At 43.0% G+C, this 21,069-nt stretch overlaps 1 protein-coding gene across 5 annotated transcripts in view; it reads right to left on the reverse strand.

Annotated features, from left to right (window-relative positions):
• The window catches only part of UBR5 (ubiquitin protein ligase E3 component n-recognin 5), a 130,879-nt gene extending 110,745 nt beyond the window's left edge, over positions 1-20,134 (reverse strand). For 3 of the 5 annotated variants that reach the window (XM_079795970.1, XM_079795969.1, XM_079795967.1), the window contains exon 1: positions 19,593-20,134. In XM_079795970.1, coding sequence (XP_079652096.1) covers positions 19,593-19,654 — 62 coding nt within the window. In that variant the 5' untranslated portion in view covers positions 19,655-20,134. The remainder of the gene's footprint in view (positions 1-19,592) is intronic. The other 2 variants (XM_079795971.1, XM_079795968.1) reach the window with 1 other exon arrangement.
• Between the last annotated feature and the right edge of the window lie 935 nt (positions 20,135-21,069).

Consider the following 21,069-nt stretch of genomic DNA (forward strand, 5'->3'; position numbering starts at 1 on the left):
AGGCCCTGATGCCAGCCAGGCCTAGGGACCCAACCCGTGCACAAATTTCGTGCACATGGCCTAGAGTATAACATAATAAACAGTGCCATTTGCTACCACTACTTTTAGTCTCAGCTTTCAGAAAGTCCAAAATATGATTCAATTTCAACTGACACTTCACTGGCACCTCCTACCATCTTTACTATCCAGAACTTCTACCCACTCTTTCCCACTTTGAGTGTTAGACCTGGTAAGACCCTTAGACACAGTCCAATCCCACATCTTCATTTTATAATGACAACAATAAGGCCTCTTTTATTAGAAACTGGCAAAACAACAAAAAGTACTGTATGTACAAAATAAATACAGGGCCTTTCTTTTCACATTCACATAAAACATGATGCAACTTCACATATTCCATTTAATAAAAACAGCAAGAAAAATAACAAATGACTAATATCCCTTTAAACTTGACAACAAATAATACCAGAATACCACTTAGACAAACTATGAAATACGACCTATTTCCAACAAACTTTACCTGCAAATAGACCTTATTTTCATATTAATCATACTAGTAAGCTACATATTTATTTCATCAATGACCCTGCCCAAAAAATTCTGAAACTCTTTTAGGAATTGGCTGTAAAGTTTATTCTGAATGCCACTATAGCCAGTAGCTAGTACAATGCTTGGTACACTGTAGGCATACAAATGATCATTAAAACAAATTGACTCAGCAACAAAACCTTCATGGCATATTTGTCTCAGGACATAGAAAAAATTCAGTCCTAAAGCTGACTAATTATATGGCTGATGAAGCTGAGTAGTTCTTATCCAAAGAAAATTCTGTTTCACAGCAAAATACACCATGCATCTGCACATTCATAGTAAAGAAGTAGCCCATATTCCAATCTTTAAGTCTCAGAACATATCAAATGCTTCACATGCCCTAAATAATGCACCCAGTCAACCACCTGCCTATGTGAGTAATACCAGTGATGTCAAAGAAGCACATTTAGATTATTTCCCTGGGACTCAGACCTGGGATGTGGACTGTCTCTGGGATGTTAAGTTGTTTACTGGTAACTGTCAAGTTCAGTACTTCTGCCTGGAAATATTAAGTTTATTAACAGTTACTACCTCCACAAAATGCATAATGTCCAGTGCCATAAATGCCAAGTCTTGTTTTTATTTTCAAATGCATACCAATCTTTTCTAATACTTTCGTAGTACCCAAATCTCCTTCTGAATAATTACACTTTACTATTAGTTTATCATATTTTTTAATGGTTGTGGTGGTTTTAGAAAAAAATCTATAAATTCTTTGACAGGCCTCCCATCAAGAGGTGGAGTCTAATTATCACTCCATGAATAGGCCTATGACTTATTGGGAAAAAAATGAGGCAGAGTGACTCTGCATGACTTCTAAGACTGTGTCATATTAAGGCATTCCATCCTGATGCTCTTTCTTGGGATCCGTGCCTTTGAAACTCTGAGCTGACACATACGAAGTCTGGCTACCTGGAAGCCTCCTTTCTGCAGAGACCACACACACAGAGGGAGAGAAGCCTGAGGACCCAGCTGTTTGACTTGTAGATGATGCAAGCTACCATCAGACTGCAACTGCAGAAGACACCTGGAGTTAGAACCACTAGCTGAGTACTGTCAATCCCCAGAAATAATGAAAACTGTCGTTTCACATTAAGTTTAGAGTTGTTTATAACACAGCAATAAAAACAAACACAGAATGATTTAAAAAAAAAAAAACTCAACGTTTTCTTTGGTGTTAATTCCACTGGTATATGAATAAAGCCTCATTCATGCTTCATCTTTGATATCTTCCTTACCAGTTTCCTTTAACTGTGCCAAAGTAAAAAACAAACAAACAAAAAACCTGTATATTCCCTGCACCTGTGGACTTCCTTAAACATTTATTTCAAGTATCTTATTTACAGATCTACTTAATCTTAGACTAATCTGAAGTAAATCTTTGCTCAAAATAAACGCCAATCTTTATGTAAACATAAACAAAATCTTTACACTTCTGTATACCTTTGTAAATAATATAACACTGACAGGCCAACTCTCCTGTCAACCAGGTAACACACACTGATAGAATGTTCTCATTTCCTGATCCCTGCAGTCAGGGGACTGCGTAAGGAAACAAAAGCTGACAAGGCCTAACCCTTCCCAAGTCACTGGTTTCTTATTAAAATGGTCTCCAAACGTCCCTGCAAGTTTAACAAGTGCACGACCTGGCCTATCAATTCCACATATTTTGAAGTCAATCTGCTGGTAATAAGATGTTAGCTGACAATCTTATTTAATAAAAGGCTAATATGCAAATATACCAAACGGCGGAGCCGAACAACTGGTCACTATGATGTGCACTGACCGGCAGGGGGTGTGCAGAACATGGAGGGCGTTGACTGTAGTGGGATGGTGGAGCAGGTGAGCGAGGGCTCTAGACCAAGGCGGGGCACCAGTCGCTGTCATCGGGCGAGCCTCAGGTGGTTACTGAAAATTCTTTGCTCCCGTGCGCACTGCTCCTATGTGCTGACAGCGCCAGCCCCGCTGATACTGACGGCACAGAGCAATTGGGGCTGGTGCCAGCAGTGGGTGTGAGCGGGGCCGGTGCCGTCAGCAGATGCGAGTGGCGGCTGCTGCCCCGATCACCCCTCAGGAGCAGGGGGAGGTGGAGAATCCCTCAGGGGCGATGAGGGCCGGCAGCCACCACTCAACCCACTGACAGCGCTGAGCGATCGGGACCAGTGACAGGTGCCAGCAGCAGGTGCGAGCGCCAGGCGGGGGGGGCCCTGGCACCCAGGAGCAAAGAATTTTCAGTAACCACCAGAGGCTCACCCTGATGACAGCAACTGGCGCCCCGCCTTGGTCTGGCGCCCCTGCTCACCTGCTCCACCATCCTGCTGCAGCCGACGCCCACCATGTTCTGTGCACGCCCCCTGGTGATCAGTGCACTTCATAGCAACCCAGTTGTTCGGTTGTTCTGCCCTTCGGTCTATTTGCATATTAGAGTTTTAGATATATACTAGAGGCCCGATGCACAAAATTCATGCAAGGAGCTCGGCCCTCGCAGCCATGGTGGTTTGCCTTGGCCCTTGCAGACCCAGCTTCGGTTGTCCGGTCTAATTAGAATACTACACTTTTATTATAGACTAGAGGCCCTGTGCACAAATTCGTGCACAGGTGAAGTACACAGGCCTGCCCCAATGGAGGCCCATTGAGCTGGGCTAGTGGGGGGGGGGGGGTGCCAGGAGAGCCGATCTGGGGCTGGGCCAGCCAATGCGCATCATAGTGACTGGTCGTTCCGGCGTTCCAGTAGTTGGCTTTTATATATAGAGATAGATTATATTTTAATAAGAATACATTTCAAATAGATGTAACATATGGATATTAAACACCATACATTTCAATGAAAGTGTTTTATTAACATGTAAAAAGCATGTCACTATAATGTAAGCTCCACAAGGGCAGGAATTTTTGCCCCAAAGTATCTAGCCCAAACAAGCCCTCAATAAATGTGTTGACTAACAATGACTGTATAAAAGAAACTTTAAGTCAACTTTTTAAAAAATGTTTTCTGAGAAATGTTTCATTTCTACTTAATTTAGGAAGAAAATTCTGGTCAATTTACTAGGGAAAATAAGTTTAAATTTTACCACAATGATTTTTACAAGCTGTCTTCTCCCTGGGTGAACTCAAAATCCAAAGGCTTTCCTTACACACCATTCCTTTGTGGCAGAGTTGTGAGCAAATCCTATCTAATAAAAGAGTGATATGCAAATTGACCATCACTCCAACACACAAGATGGCCGCCCCCATGTGGTCAAAGATGGTTGCCCCCATGTGGACACAAGATGGCCGCCACAAGACGGATGGCAGGGGAGGGCAGTTGTGGGTGATCAGGCCAGCAGGAGAGGGCAGTTGGGGGCGACCAGGCCTGCAGGGGAGGACAGCTGGGGGAGACCAGGCCAGCAGGGGAGAGCATTTAGGGGCGACCAGGCCAGCAGAGAAGGGCAGTTAGGGGTGACCAGGCCTGCAGGAGAGGACAGTTGGGGGTGACCAGGCCAGCATGGGAGGGCATTTAGGGGCAATCGGGCTGGCAGGGGAGCAGTTAGGCGTCAATCAGGCTGGCAGAGGAATGGTTAGGGGGTGATCAGGCTGGCAGGCAGAAGCGGTTAGGGGCAATCAGGCAGGCAGGCAGGCGAGCAGTTGGGAGCCAGCAGTCCTGGATTGTGAAAGGGATGTCTGACTGCACTGGAATCGGGCCTAAATGGGCAGTTGGACATCCATCAAGGGGTCCCAGATTGGAGAGGGTGCAGGCTGGGCTGAGGGACACACACACACACACACACACACACACACACCCCGTGCACGAATTTCGCGCACTGGGCCTCTAGTATTCTATAAGCTCAAGTCAGAAATTATGCCAAGATCTGATCCTAATGGGCTTTGTTCAATATCAAAGCTTAAAATAATGTTTCAAAATAATAAATCTATTTATAGAATCATCCCTCGGTTTTAAGCAAAGAATTGTATTTCCTGTAAGAAGTTTCTAGAAAAAAATTTAATGAAATTAAATCAGTATTTTTTTATTCAACGCTTTTCATGTTCTTGTTTTAGATGGATAGCTAACTAAACTATAACATTTTCCTATGGTTTTATTCTTTTTATATTATTAAAATAATATATGCTCAAATAGAGGTATATAAAATACTAACTATATTAAAAGACATCAAAGTAATTACTCACCCTGGCCAGGTTGGTCAGTTGGTTAGAGCATCCCAATACACTAAGGTTGCAGGTTCAACCCCCGGACAGGGTACATACAATGATCAACCAATGGCCCTGGCCAGGTGGGCTCATTTGGTTGGACTGCTGTCCTGTACCCCAAAAGGTCTCCAGTTTGATTCCCGGTCATGACACATATCTAGGTTTCGGGTTCCATCCCAGGTCAGGCACATGGGGGATGAGGGGGGGCACCAATTGATGTCTTTCTCTCCCGTCCTCTCTCTCTAAAAATCAATAAAAATATATCCTCAGGTGAGGATTGAGAAAAAATTTAAAAAGAATCAACCAATGAATGCATAAATACTAGTAAGTGGAACAACAAATCTATGTTCTCTCACTCTAAAATCAGTAAATAGCCAACCCAGTGGTTGAGCATCAACCTATGAACCAGGAGGTCACGGTTAGATTACAGGTCAGGGCATACGCCTGAGTTGTGGGCTCGATCCCCAGTGTGGGGTGTGCAGAAGACAGCCGATCAATAATTCTCTCATCACTGATGTTTCTCTCTCTCTCTCTCCCTTCCTCTCTGATATCAATTAAAAAAGTATTTAAAAAATAAAATCAGTATATAAAATAAAAAATTTTAAGTAATCACTCATAACCCAGAGACAAGTGCATTACCATTTTCTTTCAGCACTTCTTATGAAACTTTTGTCTTTAACATGGTTAACACCATGGACTGCTTTATCTCCGTGATACTGGCTCACATGCAGGATTTGCAGTTTTTCCCAACAGCAATAAGGCATTTGATCTGAACCATCCATTCAAGCTTGCTCATCCATATTAACCATATCAAACACCAATAACCTGGCTGGACAGAGGAGACAGATGCTATCTGTAGTCATGAAATCAAGCAACGGGACTATAATGGAAGGGAATTCACACCCCTTACTGCACTGGTTCAGTTACCCTAAGTCTAACCCATTAAATTAACCAGTCACAGCCAATATATGACCTAGCACATAAGATTTATTTTATCATGATAATACAAAGCTCATTACTGAAGATAGTTAACAGGGTACCTTTTTCTACCAAAAAACTGCTCAACTGATTTGATATCCTATGCACTCATTATTCTAAGCATTCTGGGCTTTAGATCTTCAAATGTACCGGACTCTCTCAATTTAGGGTCTTCACACATGTTGTTCCTCCCGTGCAGAAAGCTCTTCCACCCTTAATACCCTGCCCAGCAATCATACAGCTCCCCCACTGGCCCCTCAGCCTACTTCCTATTCAGAATCCTGATCCTCCTTTTAAGCATTTCTTCTCCCAGTGTTTTCCTTCTTCCTATGTGCCTCTAGAAAAGAATCTGGAACTTTCTCTTCACTGCACTCATCACACTGCCCTATACTAGCCAGTCTTTCCCACAGACTCAGCTCCACCACCATACACTCAAGACTAGATCGACATGCAGCAGAAGGCCCCAAAATTTACTGAATTAAATGATGAGAAATTATTTTTTTTAGATATCTTTTTTTATTATTATTGAGGTATTATATGTGTACATATCTTACCATTACCCCCCCCACCCCACACCCATACATGCCCTCACCCCCCCGAGTTTTGCGTCCATTGTTTATGCTTACATGCATGCATACAAGTCCTTCGTTTGATTTCTTATCTCCCCCACCTCTCCCTAACTTTCCCCCTGTAATTTGAAAGTCTGTTTGTTGCTTTACTGTCTCTGTATCTATCTTTTTGTTCATCAGTTTATAATGTTCTTTATTATCCATAAATGAGTGAGATCATGTGGTATTTTTCTTTCATTGACTGGCTTATTTCACTTAGTATAATATTCTCCAATTCCATCCAGGTTGCCGCAAATGATGAGAATTCCTTCTTTTTTATGGCAGCATAGTATTCCATTGTGTAGATGTGAGAAATTATTTTAATGGCATATATATACATATGCAATGTATCCATATTAATATTTAATTACTTTTATATAATACACGTATGTGTATCAGAAACACAAGTAACTTCCCATGCTCATTCCAAAAAGAAAAGGAAAAGCAATAAAGCTGAATTGATGCGGAGTCTTGGCCACTTAACTAATCATCTTGGGCACTCCAACCCTCAATTTCCGCAGCTATAAATATAAAAATCCTAAAATCCTGCTTGTTGTAAAATGTCGAACATCTCAAATATTATTTCCTACTCAGCAATCAAACTCAAGTAGACCTGCAATCTACTACTCCAGTCAAAGGGTAATATCAATTACCACAGCCTAACATACAGAATGATAATAGGTATCCTAGAAAATAGAGGTTCCATTCCCACTGAGCACTTGACGGCACTGGGACCTCCTAAACAGCCTTGGGAAAGAAAACAGTTTCAGCCCAGCAGAAATCAAAGGTGAGCAAACACTCCCACCCCCAGCTGGTGATACACAGTCAATGTACTTTTACTTTATCCCACATTATTTCAAGGGAGCTTTTGTCACATAGAACCTTCCCCCATTAAATTTATATGAAGTGTAATTGAAAGATAATATAATTGTACTAATACATCAGCCCTAGCCGCTTGAAATTTTTTGAAAAATACAGAATATTTGGGCTGGTTTTTAAGAGTTCCCCTCCAGTTAAACAAACAGGTGGAGCTTAGAATATCCGCAATTCTAAAAACCCCTTAGAACAAGTACAAAAGGGCAGAAAAGCAGGTCTGAGGCAGGAAATAATATCAAATCTTAAAATGGCAAAGGGGACCAACATACATCAACTATAACTCATCAAACAGTATCTAGAGACTCCAAATCACACAGACTCAAAGCTAAAAGGAATTTTCAAATATTGAATACAACCTCTCATCTTCCAAATGAGTAAACTAAGATTCACTGCAGGCAATGGCTTGTCCAAGATCCCACCACTGGTCAATACGAAGACCAAGCCGCCTACCTCCAAATCCAGTATCTTTCCAGTTCTCAGAGCTCTGCCCCCATCAGGACCTTTCTGTAGGACAAAATCTTTTGGATATACAGTAACACTCCCAAATTCTGTAAGAATTGTAATACTTGATCATGAATGTCAATACCATAAAACAAACCTGAAGATAGGTAAAAATGTATTACGAAATTTAAAAGATTAAGCAGATACATCTAAATTTTAAAAAATGTATTTTTGACTATTTCATCTCACCTAGAGGTCTTAATTCTGGAATGAAATTCTAAACCCAATAAAACCTTTCTATTACATGAATATCTACAACCATAATCTTCAAATAGTTATTGGCAGTACATTAGATGAATTTAAGTATTTTAAACAAAAATAATAACCATGAAAGAGTCAGGACACTTGGTCTCATTTTTAAGTGTCTTTGCTACTACACTGCTCTCCTGGCAGTATTCAAGGTGGCCACAGCATCCCAGTCCCACCCTGTACACAAGTGACAGAAAGGAGCGCACTCCCCACATAAACTCTTCAGGTATCCCTTCTCCCTCCTTGTCAACTCCCAATACAGTCAAAGCAGAAGGATGAAGCAACCAGTTTTCATACCCTGATGGGCCAATTCTCTTGACTTATTATCCCGAGACAGTATCTTTTGCAAATAAAGAGCAAAGAACAAAAAACCCACTGACTATTCATTCGCACACAGCACAAGACTTCTGGACTCATTATCAGTGTCAAATACAGGCAGCAATGATGAACCCCTCGCTGCTGACAGTATCTTCAATCCTATAAACGAAAATTCATTAGGCTCAAGATAATGAAAAGAAAATGAACCAGTCCCCACACCCTGAAACCTTGTCTTCAAAGCCCTTCATAAGCACCCGGTTTAATTATCAGGTCCTTCTTCCTTCTGACCTTATCTAACCCCATATTTAATCTTTATTTGTATGTCTCCCCATTAAACTGAAAGCTCCATGAAGCAGAGAGCATCATTTTTGTATTCCAATGTATATTAGTTGGCAAAATACTCATTGAATTGAGCAAAAGAGTAAAATTTATTTTCCCACTTTCCTAGTTCATTTTTTTCATTCATCAACAAAAATTATCAGTTCTTTCTTCCTCAAGTCATTCCACAATACAAAAACCCTTTGACACAATTCTAAGAGAATAGAAATTGGAGTGGGAAAAACCCAAATGATACGGCCCAATTCTCTCATTTTACAAATGAATTATATCATTTACTCCTGGTCACATGGCCAGTTAGTGTCACATAAAAAAAGAACAAATCCCCAACCACTGTTTTCCTCCCATTTATATTCCATTCACCATCAAATACAAGATGAACTGACTAAAAAGTTAATCCCTGCCTACTATATATTCCATCAATTTAAAATCATCTAAAAATACCAAGTTTTCTTTAAATTTTGTCTTCTAAACTATGTTATCTTAGCAGAGAAATAAATAATATTCAAAAATGCATATAAGCACTAGCTGGTTTGGCTCAGTGGATAGAGCGTCGGCCTACGGGCTGGGGGTTCCGGGTTTGATTCAGGTCAAGGGCACATGCCTGGGTTGCAGGCTTGATCCCCAGTGTAGGGCATGCAGGAGGCAGCCAATCAATGATTCTCTCTCGTCATTGATGTTTCTGACTCTGTCTCTCTCTCCTTTCCTCTCTGAAATCAATAAAAATATATATTTTTAAAAAATGCGTATAAGGAAAATGTTCCTTTCCATCTCTAGTATTTTGACAAGGATGTGAAAAATACTTGGCACAATCAAGATGTTACCATTGGGGGAAGTTGGGTTACGGGTATAGGAGACCTCTCTGCATTATTTTTATAACTTCCTATGAGTTTATACTTGTTTTTAAGTAAAAAGTTTAATTTCTCAAAAAGCACACGGCACACCCATCTGATGCCACTCCCTAGGCCCACTAATCTATCACCTCACTTTTCTCCAAACTTTCCCAATAAGCCAGAAAACGCTCCAACTACTTCTCAACCCACAGTTCCAGGCAGGGCTGGTGCAGCAACCTGGTCTAGCAGCAGCCCTGGCCTAGCACAATGTTTGAGAAGCACACAAACATTTACTGACCAAGGAAAATTAATCTAACACTGCCCTCAAACTCTGTGCAGGCAACACAGAGCAAATATTTACACAGGCCAACTCTTTCACCAGTCTTTCTGTTTGCTACTGGTCGGTGGATCAGCTTCACTCCCTCGACTGTAACCCTATGAGCACTGACATCTGTTTTTAAAAAGCTATTGTCCCATGCCCTGGCTGGTTTGGCTCAGTGGATAGAGCACTGACCTTTGGACTGAAGGGTCCTGGGTTCAATTCCAGTCAAGGGCACATGACCTGGTTGCAGGCTCAATCCCCAGTAGGGGGCGTGCAGGAGGCAGCCAATCAATGATTCTCTCTCGTCCTGTCTCTCTCCCTCTCTGAAATCAATAAAATAAATATATATATGTATATATATATTTTTAAACAGCTATCATCCCAGGGTCTTTCAGTTCTGAGGATGACATAATATTTATGTAACTTAACTCAAATTTTAAAAATGTCATCTGTAGAAACAAAAAAATCTCAAAGGGCAGAAAAATACCCTATTCTCAGACAGCTAGAGAACCCATAACCTGAGGGGGAAAGGATGGCTGAGAGTTACGAGGAACCGACAAGCTTGACCCTATTTGCTGTCACCAATTCATTTTAAACTAAGAAAATGGTAAGAGATTTCTATACAGTGGTCTATTTAGTACCATAAAGTAGTCAGTCCATCCTGTATTTGGTTATTTAAAGCACTACTTTATATCAAAGAACCTCTTAACCTTTTGCACTCGGATGTCGAGTGTGACTCGACACGGTTAGCATCGGTAGCAGGAATCTAGAAAAAAGCAAGCGAGTGCAAAGGGTTAATCAGAAAAAGCCACCACAATAAATGTTCTTACTACAATTTGGTTAGGTTATGTTACTCTTAAAACCCTCAACATAATTGCCAGAAAAACTTTCCATGAAAAAAAGGGGGTTTAAACATATCATATCCAAAAACAAATGCTATCACCCCTCAAGAATGTCCTAAAATCTACCAAAGAAAGATTAAATCTTCCTGTCAACTAAAAAGACATTTTACATTTCCAAAGAGTCTTCTGAGGCCTCAAGAGGCCCTGGAGAAGAAAAGCAAAAGACCAACTGCCCGGAGTCCCAGCCCCTCAACAGTTTTGTGAAACCAAAAAAATTCTGGGATGTTATAGGCTAGCTGTTAACTGCAGACTGATTCCTGTCTCTGAATGTCCATGTTGTGTGTATCTTGCAGTAGCTCTCTGTTCTCAGAAGTGGCAGAAAGATGAGCAGCTGCCAACAAAAGCAGTCCACATGCCATCTCTGACTTGCAGACCATGAGCTGTAAACCTCCCCATACAGAAGACACCCTACCCTGGTTCTGTGTCTGCGTCCCCTCAGCAGTGATAGAGACCTAACAGGGAATTAGTAGGAGCAGGTGGCAGCAATTTGTACTCATCCCTGCTGGCAACCGCAAGAGGCAAAGAAAAAGTAGTTCCTACACATCATAATTAAAATGCCAAAAATTAAAGACAAAGAGAGAATCGTAAAGGCAGCAAGAAAAAAGAAAACTGTTACCTACAAAGGGGTTCCCATAAGGCTGACACCTGATTTCTCATCAGAAACGATACAGGCCAAAGGGAATGGCATGAAGTACTCAAAGTAATGGAAAGCAAGGATCTGAGACCAAGATTACTATATCCAGCAAAATAGACTGTCAAATAAAGAGCTTCCCAAACAAACAAACAAACAAAAAAAAGGCTAAAGGAGTTCATCACCACCAAGCCAGCATTACAAGAAATGCTAAAGGGATTGCTGTAAGGGATTGCCGAGAGGAAGAAACAGCGAAACCTAGCTATATAGAATTAAAATGGCTATAAATAAGTACCTCTCAATAACAACCCTAAATGTAAATGGATTAAATGCTTCAATCAAAAGGTGTAGGGTAGCTGAATGGATACAAAAACATGACCCAATTATATGCTGTCTATGAGAGACCCACCTCAAAACAAAGACATACACAGGATGAAAGTGAAGGGATGGAAAAAAATTTTCCAAGAAAATAAAGCTGGAGTAGCAATACTCATATCTGACAAATTAGACTTTAAAAGCATCATGCTAAGCGAAACAAGCCAGTTTCATTTGTGGAATATAATGAACAACATAAACTGATGAACAAAAATAGAGCGGGGGGGGGGGTATTCTAGGATATAATAGAAGTAATCCTGTTATTTGCAGATTTTTAATATTTCCTACAACTTTTGTGATACCATACTATGTTAGTAAAGTTCTGGTAATATTATTAAACTTAAAATCCTTTTATTCTTAAAATATTAATGCTTATTGCATGTAATATTATTATATGTAAGGTCATTTTTCTTGAATAATTGGTGTTTATTGCATGTAACATTATCATATTTAAATCATTTTTCTTGAGATGTTGTTTACTGCATGTAACATTATTATACTTAAGATCATTTTTCTTGAAATAAAAAAAAATAGACCCAGGAAAAAAAAAAATAAAGTAGTTCCTATACCTCCCCAAAGAACCACCACAGAAACGAAAGGTCACACAGTCCGCAGCATGGAAGTGGTCCCTCTCCCTCATTAGTCTGTCTATGGAGAACAATCACAACACCTGCAATCACTTAAGGAAAACATCAAAGGGTTTCTAGGAGAAGACCAGCTTAAACACCACTAGAACTCTAAGTGTACCAAGAATGAATGTTTAAACAAGATTTGCATGCAACGTAAGAAAAATCACTTGATTGGTGCTTCCTTTAAAGACAATGTAAGGTTTCCATACACAGATGATGACACTGCCATAACTGGACTAGTTCAAATTACTTTGGGACAGGAAACAAAGCCACTCCTTCAACAGAAGAAAATAGATGAGCTGCACAAGCCCAATATCCTATCCCCCCAAAAGCCTTTTATATAAAACCCTGTTTTCATCATTCAGACATCAAAATTGCCCTACCATATTGTCTGTTTTGGCTTTCTCATCAAATTAATTATACTTCCTAGTCTCAAAACTGGCTTTTTCTTAAGGCTTACAAAACCCATCATCCTCTACTTTTCACATCACAAGAAGCAGGCTGTCACACACACAAAAAAAATACTTTTGGTGTGATAAAATGTTCTATTTTTTTAAAAAAATATGTTTTTTATTGATTTCAAAGAGAGAGACAAAAACATCATTGACAGGCTGCCTCCTGCATGCCCCTACTGGGGATCGAGCCCCAAATCCAGGCATGTGCACTGACCAGGAATTGAACCCTGACCTCCTAGTTCATGAGTAGACACTCAACCACTGAACCACACAGGCTGGGCTGTGCTATAGCTTAATTGTGGTGGTGAGTATACAAATTTTGTATACATGTCAAAATTCATCAAACTGTACACTTCAAATAGGTGGATTTTATTGTATGTAAATTATACTTCAGTAAAGCTGACTTACAAAACAAGAGCAGAGAAAGCTGAAAACATTGTATTATGATTAATCATACCATCTGAAATTAAGCAAATTTTGCTATGTAAGAAATTCTGTCTTAAATAAAGACATGAATATACATGAAAGAACACTGATTTCTAACGCTTTATTAAAAATTAGAAGCCCAATGCACAAAGATTCATGCAAGAATGGGCCTTCCTTCCCCTGGCTGCTGGCACTGCCCCGCCCCCGGCTGCTCGGTGCCTGCATATGCAAATTAACCTGCCATCTTTGTTGGGTTAATTTGCATACTCACACATGATTGGCTGGTGGGCATTGCGAAGGTACGGTCGATTAGCATGTTGCTCTTTTATTAGGTAGATGCCAACAAAAATGACAATGTCACAAAACATAGTTATCATAGTTCTCATTTTAAAGGGTTTATTATCTCTATACTGATCTATCCAGGAATATGAAATATGGCCTCATTAGGAATAATTTCTAATAGCCAAGTTCAAATTACCAATAGTCTCACCTCTATACATTAACTTAGAAGAATGTTGTAAACTTTTCACGTGGCAATCTTATTCCTCAATGTGTTCCATAGAAAATTAATTTCAAGAATCCCAACTTATCACTACACACTCATGACATGACTGCTGATAAAACGCTACCACACTGGAGGTTAAGAAGTGACAGCATCAAACTGAAGGGAACCTTAAGATTTCCAGTGTGATGCTCACCCTCCTACTAAGTCTACAATCTAAACAAACTTAAGAATGTCAAATGTTGTAACATGCTAGAACCTAATTAGTTTTATCAGGTAAAATTATCAAAATTATTGATCGAATATAAGTGTGTATCTGACAATAGGAAAATCTAAACAGATTGAATTTTTATATTAAGGTGTTTCTTGTTTTGTCTTTTTAAGATTTCATCTCTGAGAATCTTGAAGGTATACTGATTCAATTACCTAATGGAAAGGAGTAAATGTGGAAGAGGCTTGAAACAAGACTGGCCATAAGTAGGTAACTGTTGAGATTGGGTAATGTACATGAGTGTTCAGTATACTATTTTACCTTTTGTATGTTTAAAATTTCCATTAATAAAAAGCTTTAAAATAATTTTCAGAGGAAAACTTTAAAATTGCTTTCAATAACCCTATAAATTCTACTGAAGTATAATGTGATAATCTCCAATAATTATACTTTTCTTTAGAGAATAAAGGAAATAACCTAGTAGTTAAGGGAAAATCCTGACCTTTCTTAAGTTCATCCCATTATTCCCAGTTGTATTCATGTGTACCATGCAATTTCCTCCACCGGTGCCTTCTTACTACTAAACCTGCAATATAGTCACTGATTTCTTCATTTATAAAATTGATCTGCCCTTCTTTGCTTTGCTTTTCAATATTTTGTTTGGCTATTTCATACCCTGTCTTTAATTTTACTTTTCTTAATCAACTTCATTTAATCATGTTAGTGAAGCTCACCTGTACGTTCCCAGTATTCTGTATTATTTGTCGTTAACGATCTCAGTAACCAAATAGGGAGATTTCCCACTGGTGATGTGATTGATGCTCTATCCCACACAGACTAATAGTTGTGTTTTTGGTGTAGCACGCTGAAATTTTAGGTTGCTTTCAACTACCCACCACAACCTTTGTTCAGCTCCATGAAATCCCTGGCATATTTTCTGGCTCCTACTGAAAAGGCAAGGGTATGCCTGAGTCTTTAATTAAAACCCAACAGTTCCAAATAAAAATAAGAAGCAGTTACTAAATGTCACGCCCTTTGTAAAAAAAAAAAGGGGGGGGGCACTTTCGACCTGTGTTCACTGCTCTCTAACAGAACTTTCCGTGATGAGGGCGCCGTTCTATATCTGCACAGTACAACATGGTGACCACCAGCTCCATGTGGCTACAGAAAACTTGAAATGTGGCCAGTGTTACTGAGGAATTGACTTTTTAATTTTACTTCATTTTAATTCATTTCAATTTAAACAGTCACATTTGAGACTAACTTATATTGCTTGCATTTTTTGTCATAAAGATTATTTCCATTTAGTTTTACAACTATATGCATTTAAAATAATCTTGGACAGGAGTTTCGTTGTTGTGGGGAGAGGGGCGGGTTGGCCTGTGCACTGAAGGATGTTTAGCAGCATCTCAGCAATGCCCCAGCTGTGACAATCAAAAAGTGTCCCCAAACACTGCCAAAATGCCCAAGGGGGGTGGGGGTGGGGGGGGCAAAAATCACACCCAATTTAAAACTACTGATCTAAGGTTAAGAGTCTGGATTCTGTACTCAGTGCTAAGAATATTCTAGGGACATTTTTTGGGAACACATTACACTTAAAAGCTGTTACAACTAGCCATCTCGTCATTATATTTTCTGCAGAATCTGCATTATAATATTTGTGTTCTACCACTATCTAAACTGATCCTCACTGACCCTGAGGCAGGTGTGTGGAGGGTGGGAAGGAGAGACAGGGAGTGAGGTTCTAAGTGTTTAAATGACTAGCCTACCACAACATAGCAAATGAACATCATGGCTAAAACAAATCCAGATGTAGGAATTCCAATCTCAAACTCCTGTCTATATTATTGTACCTTGTAGTCTTATAGCACCTACAGGGGGAAGCTCCTTAGAGAAAAGCCGTTTTGATATGAAAATCTTAACCAAGACTGTTTATTACTGCACAACATATGACAATGCCAAAAAGCAAAGCTCACAGGAAAAGTCCACATATAGAAGAAACAATGAGAACTGGCTTGTACTGTTAACAACCTGCATGCAGGACAGTGACAAGCCAAGCCATACCCACATCAACTTTAAAAGGCCTCCCTCCCCTCTCCTAATCTAGTTCTAGGAAAGGGTTCAGAGGGTTAGCACCCTAACAAAAGGCGAAAGTCAGTCTGGAGCCATGAGGTAGGTAGGAGGGAAGAGGAAATCAAAACTCTAAGTCAAGTAACTGCTCTAAGGCTGGGATGCCTCCCAGAATACAGACCATGTAGAATAGTGGAGAGAGCCCTGGACTTTGGAAAAAGTCAGAAGAGCCACCATGTGGACCTCCTCAGTCAGTAGTTCACTGTGTACCGGGATAAATTCCGTAAATCTCTAGGCCTGTTTTTTCAACTCATTAGTGCAAAGACTGGTCTGCATGACTTCCTGGGCACTTTCCAGGTCTCAGTGAGCAGGCATTTTCCAGCTCTCCTCTCAACCTGGACAGGCAGACACATGCTCATGGTATCCTTTTCCTAGTTCTCTGAGACCATGTTTTAAGCAGAAACAGCACTAACTCCAGAAATTCCCTAGAAAGAAAACTGAAAGGTCACAAAAGCATCTGAGCATGGGAAGGTTTCAATTCAACACAATGAATATTTGCAGAAGGCCAGCCACTCAGCACCAGGGACCTTGTAATCACTCCAGGAAACTACAACCAACCAACATGCTAAGATCTCTAAATTCCTCATCTCTGCCCTAGCCATCTCCATCTATATTCATCAACTGCATTCATTATCTGGTCTCCCAGGGCCAATAATTAAAGGCTTTAATACACAAAAATAAACAAAGGCTACTGTGGAATTAGCAAGTTTGAAAACACAAAGAAAAAAATCAATGTTTAACTTTTTTTAATACTGAATGCATCTTACGTGTTTGAGACATCACACGATTACACTGAACAAAATATTTGATTTTTAAAAGGATGTGGCTAAAGAAAAAACCTTATTTGAAGAAAATACTGATGTTTTGAGTCCCCTAAGTTTTCTTCAACTGAGCAATTTATTTGCAGTACACCACACTGCCTGTCCAATCTTAATTTTTGTGTAAAGAATAAAGTCTACCTGTTTATACCCCTTTTAACCCAAAACTATCATTTATCATTTCATTTGTGACTATCACAGGCACATTTCTCATATAAAAATAAAGCTATAGTAGCACATTCTTTTCTATTATCAAAACTTGCTAAACCTTGATAAAGCTTTTATCTGAAGATGTAAATATTCCAGGCTTCTTGTTCCAGATGTTGATTCCAGAACACCAGTATCTTTGGGAACAGACTTTTCCTGAGCAATGCAGCAATAGGTTGATTGGCTCCTTCCTTTTGAAGGGGAGACACACAGAAAAGCTCTACAAGTCAATTACTTTAAAACTTAGTGTGCAAGGCTGTCTCAAATGCTGCCTTCACAAATCTCAACAGACCAGACATTTTTATTGTTACTCCAAATGTAGGTCCCTAAAATTTTACCTACAGCACTTGCCTATTTTTTCAAAATACCTGCATCCTTGATGCACACATTTTATGATCTGAATCAAATCCACTTATCTTATTTCATGAATGAAAACTAAAGATGATCTAAATATTGTATACTGACACTACAGGAATCAAAACCAAAGTAGATTACTTGTTTGTACTAGGAATGGGGGGAAAAGAAAGCAGCTTAAAAAGAGATACATTCCTGGTCAATTTCCCAGACTAGCTGAAGCAAAAGGAATGCTCAAAAATGAATCAAATTGCCCAAATACTACTGCAAAATAGGTTCTGGCATGTGTGGTCCTTGGGTAAACTATTCAGGACTCTTGGTATGTAGTAAAGTAAGACTAATATTGAAAACACACCCTACTTCTCTCCTCCATGGTGGAATTTTTTACAAGACGTTATACTCCATGCACTACCAATTTGATTCTATCCTCACTAGCCAGATTCGAAATTTTACCCCAAAAAAATCTGTTAAAAGACTTTCAAGATATCTCTAATGCTAATGAGATACAATCAGATTAAGGATCCTGTAATAAAATCTTAAATGACTAAAAACTTCTTTCAGTATTTTCGGAAAGTATTCCAAAAGTTTCTCAAACATGTTAAGCTACGGCTACAGCCAAGATGAGTGAAACCCAAGCCAGTTTTCGGATTGAAAGGCTGCCGCCCCACCTGAGGCGGTTAGATCCTTCCAGACCAAGGCCAGCATCTTAGCAGCAAGTCAGGCCTCTCCCTCCCCCCTCCGGGAAGCGCATGACAAACAGGGTGTCACACAACTCCTGTCACCCGGCCACTTAGCAAAAACCCGACCTAACTTCAAAACGTGGACCCAGACTGCCTCCTACATTCAAATGAAAAAAGGCAGCCAAGGCACAGGGGAGAACGCGGCTTAAAATGCCCCCCTTTGTGACCCCGTAAACATTTAGCCCATCATTAGATCCGAGCCCTCGATTCCGAGACTTGCTTTAATGGAGGCCTCGCTCCACCGCCTCGGAGTCTCCGTTCTCCATCAGCCAAGGAACTTTTCCTGCTTTATCTCAGCTCCCCGAGAGCATGCGGCCCTGCAACTCAATATCCCAAACTGGCAGGGAACGGTGGAGGAGGAAAGAGAGGAATCCACGGCCAAGACAGCCTTCTTATGAAAGAAAAAAAATAATAGAAATCAAAAATCACCATCCCTCCTCCGCCCATAGCAAACCCATCCCAGAAATTCACAGCGTGTTAAGGAAAGCAGCACCGCGAACTGCAAACGTCCAGGAGTTTTTCTTCCCCTGAACGCTCGGGTTTTCAGCTGTCAAATTACAACTCAGGAAAACACTATCATTAGAATAAAAAAAAAAGGAAACCAAACAAAAAAAAAAAAAGCTCGCACCGCAGGGAAGGGAGCGGGAGAGCAAAGGGAATCCGATCCACTTCCCCACCCCCGCCAGAATCCCTCCCCACCCCGGGGCAGGCGCGCCTCGCTGCAGGGGCTCAAATGTAATAATAATAACAACAGTCATGGCGCTTCCTCCCCGCCCCCCACCGCGAGGATCTGCCGGGAATCAGCGCCCCGTCTCCCCCCCCCCCCAACCCCCACCCCCCGGTCCCCGCACGCCTCCCAATCCCCCGGTTCCCCGGGCTGGGCAGGTCCAGACCACCCCCGGGGGACACAACTCCCGGGGGGACCCGGCAAAGCCCTGCCTGCCGGGGCCCCTGCGCCCGCTCCCCCTCTTCCCTCTCTTTTCACCTCCACCATCCCCCATCCGCATTGTCTGTCTCAATTCAACTTTGACTAATATGGATTCCTCGGGCCTGGGCCCGGCGGTAATTACAGCCCCCCCGCCCCGCTCCGTCCCCCCGTTCCCCGGGGCCGGACCCTCCCCATCTCCGCCGAGTTCAACGCGGCTCCTCGGAGGGGGGGAGGGGGGCGGACAGCGCGCTCTCCCGTCGACACCGCGCTGCCCCCGCCGCCCCGCGCCCCCGGACCAGAAGTTCGCCCCGGAAAGGGCCTAGCCGGGGGCAGTGAGGACACCCCCACCAGCCCCCCACCCCACCCCACCCCCACCCCCACCCCGCCAACCGGCCGGCGGGTAAACACCGGCGTCCGCCCCGGCGTGGCCCCGTGGGGGAGGGCAGGGCGGGGAGACGCCCCTCCCCCCGTCCGCCGGCCCCATTACCTGTCATTGAGCTGGTCCTCGGTGCCCGGCAGCGGGTGAACCACGAAATGGATGGACGTCATGGTGCTTCCTTCTCGTCCTCCTCCCGAGGACGGCCCCCTCCCGCTCTCGCCCGCTCCCCCCCGCCCCCCGCGTACCCACTTCCCCTCCCCAAAACCCACTGCCGCCGCCGCCGCCGCCTCCCAGTCCCCAAATGGACGGGAGCAAATGCGCAGGGGCCGCCGCTCGCTGCCGGGTGTGTGTCCGCGGCCCGGCGGTCCGGCGGGGCGGGCGGGCGGGAGGGCAGGTCTACTCGCCGCCCGCTCCCCGGCGAGAGCGCGCAGGGCTGCGAGGCCAGCGGCAGCGGGGCGGCTGGGGAGGGAGGAGGGGCGGGCTGCGGGGACGGTGTGGTCCCGGCGGCGGACGGGATCCGGACTGGGGGAGGTGGGGATGGGGGGGAGGGGGGATGAGCCCGCACCGCGCGTCACTGGCGAGAAGCCGCCGCCGCCGCCGCCAGCACCGCCGCCGCCATCTTCACTTCTGCCCCAGTTTCTCTCCGCCTCGCAGGCTCGGCTCCCGAGCGGCGGGGGAGGGGCAAACGGGGGGAGGAGGAGGGAGGAGACCGGCGGGCGGGGGGGGGCGGGGAGGTCCGACTGCGAGGGGCGGGGCTCCGGGAAACGGGCGGTCAGGCCCTTTCGATTGGGCGGCTCAACGTCGTCGGGCCACGGCGCTGTAAGGCGCGCGCGGATTGGTCCGTTCGGCCCCGAGCCCTGCCCCCTCCCCCCCGCTGGGGGTGGGCCCGCCCGGGTGAGTGTCCCGGGAGCACGTGTTCGGGAGTGAGCGGCGGAGGGGCGCGTCCGCCCGCCCGCCCGCGCGGGGAGCGTGTCCGGGGAGGTGGCAGGAAGAGGGGCTCCCGCTTCCTCCTGGATTTCCGGGGGACAGCCCTCGTTATTTTGCAAACCCTCGGGGGGTGTTGGGGCGGGGCGGGCGGGGAGCGTTGTGTCTCGTCCTTCCTCCGCAGTTACATTTAAAGTGGAAGTGTTAAAAAATCCGGGAAGGGGCAGGCAATGCACAGCCTTTTTATTGGCGAAGGTAAGTTATGTAAGAACCTTCCCACAAGGTCCTAGGGTAGGATCCTAGAGCCAACTCCTTTTATCGCCTTAGTTTCCCCAATTTCCCCTCCACCACCACCCTCATCCTGTGGCCGCACAAAGAAAAACAAAAAAAATGGAAATTTCCACTGACTTCCATTTAAATAGTTCATGATTTTCTGACGACTTTCAGATGTAAGATGATCTATCCCGCAAAGGCGTTCTTCAACGTAACGCAAATTTGCGAATGGACCTAATTGCTTTTTTTTCTAGGGAGCCCGTTCCTAGCTTCCCTTCAAAGGCTTCTGTGACCCCTTCAAAAAAAAAAAAAAAATCAAGTACCTATGTCAAAGCAAAAGTGAAAATCTGAAGCCAACCGCTTCTCCAGTCTGTGGATGTTCCTTAAA

This window comes from Cnephaeus nilssonii (genome assembly GCF_951640355.1).
Source record: "Cnephaeus nilssonii genome assembly, chromosome: 18".
NCBI lineage: Eukaryota > Metazoa > Chordata > Mammalia > Chiroptera > Vespertilionidae > Cnephaeus > Cnephaeus nilssonii.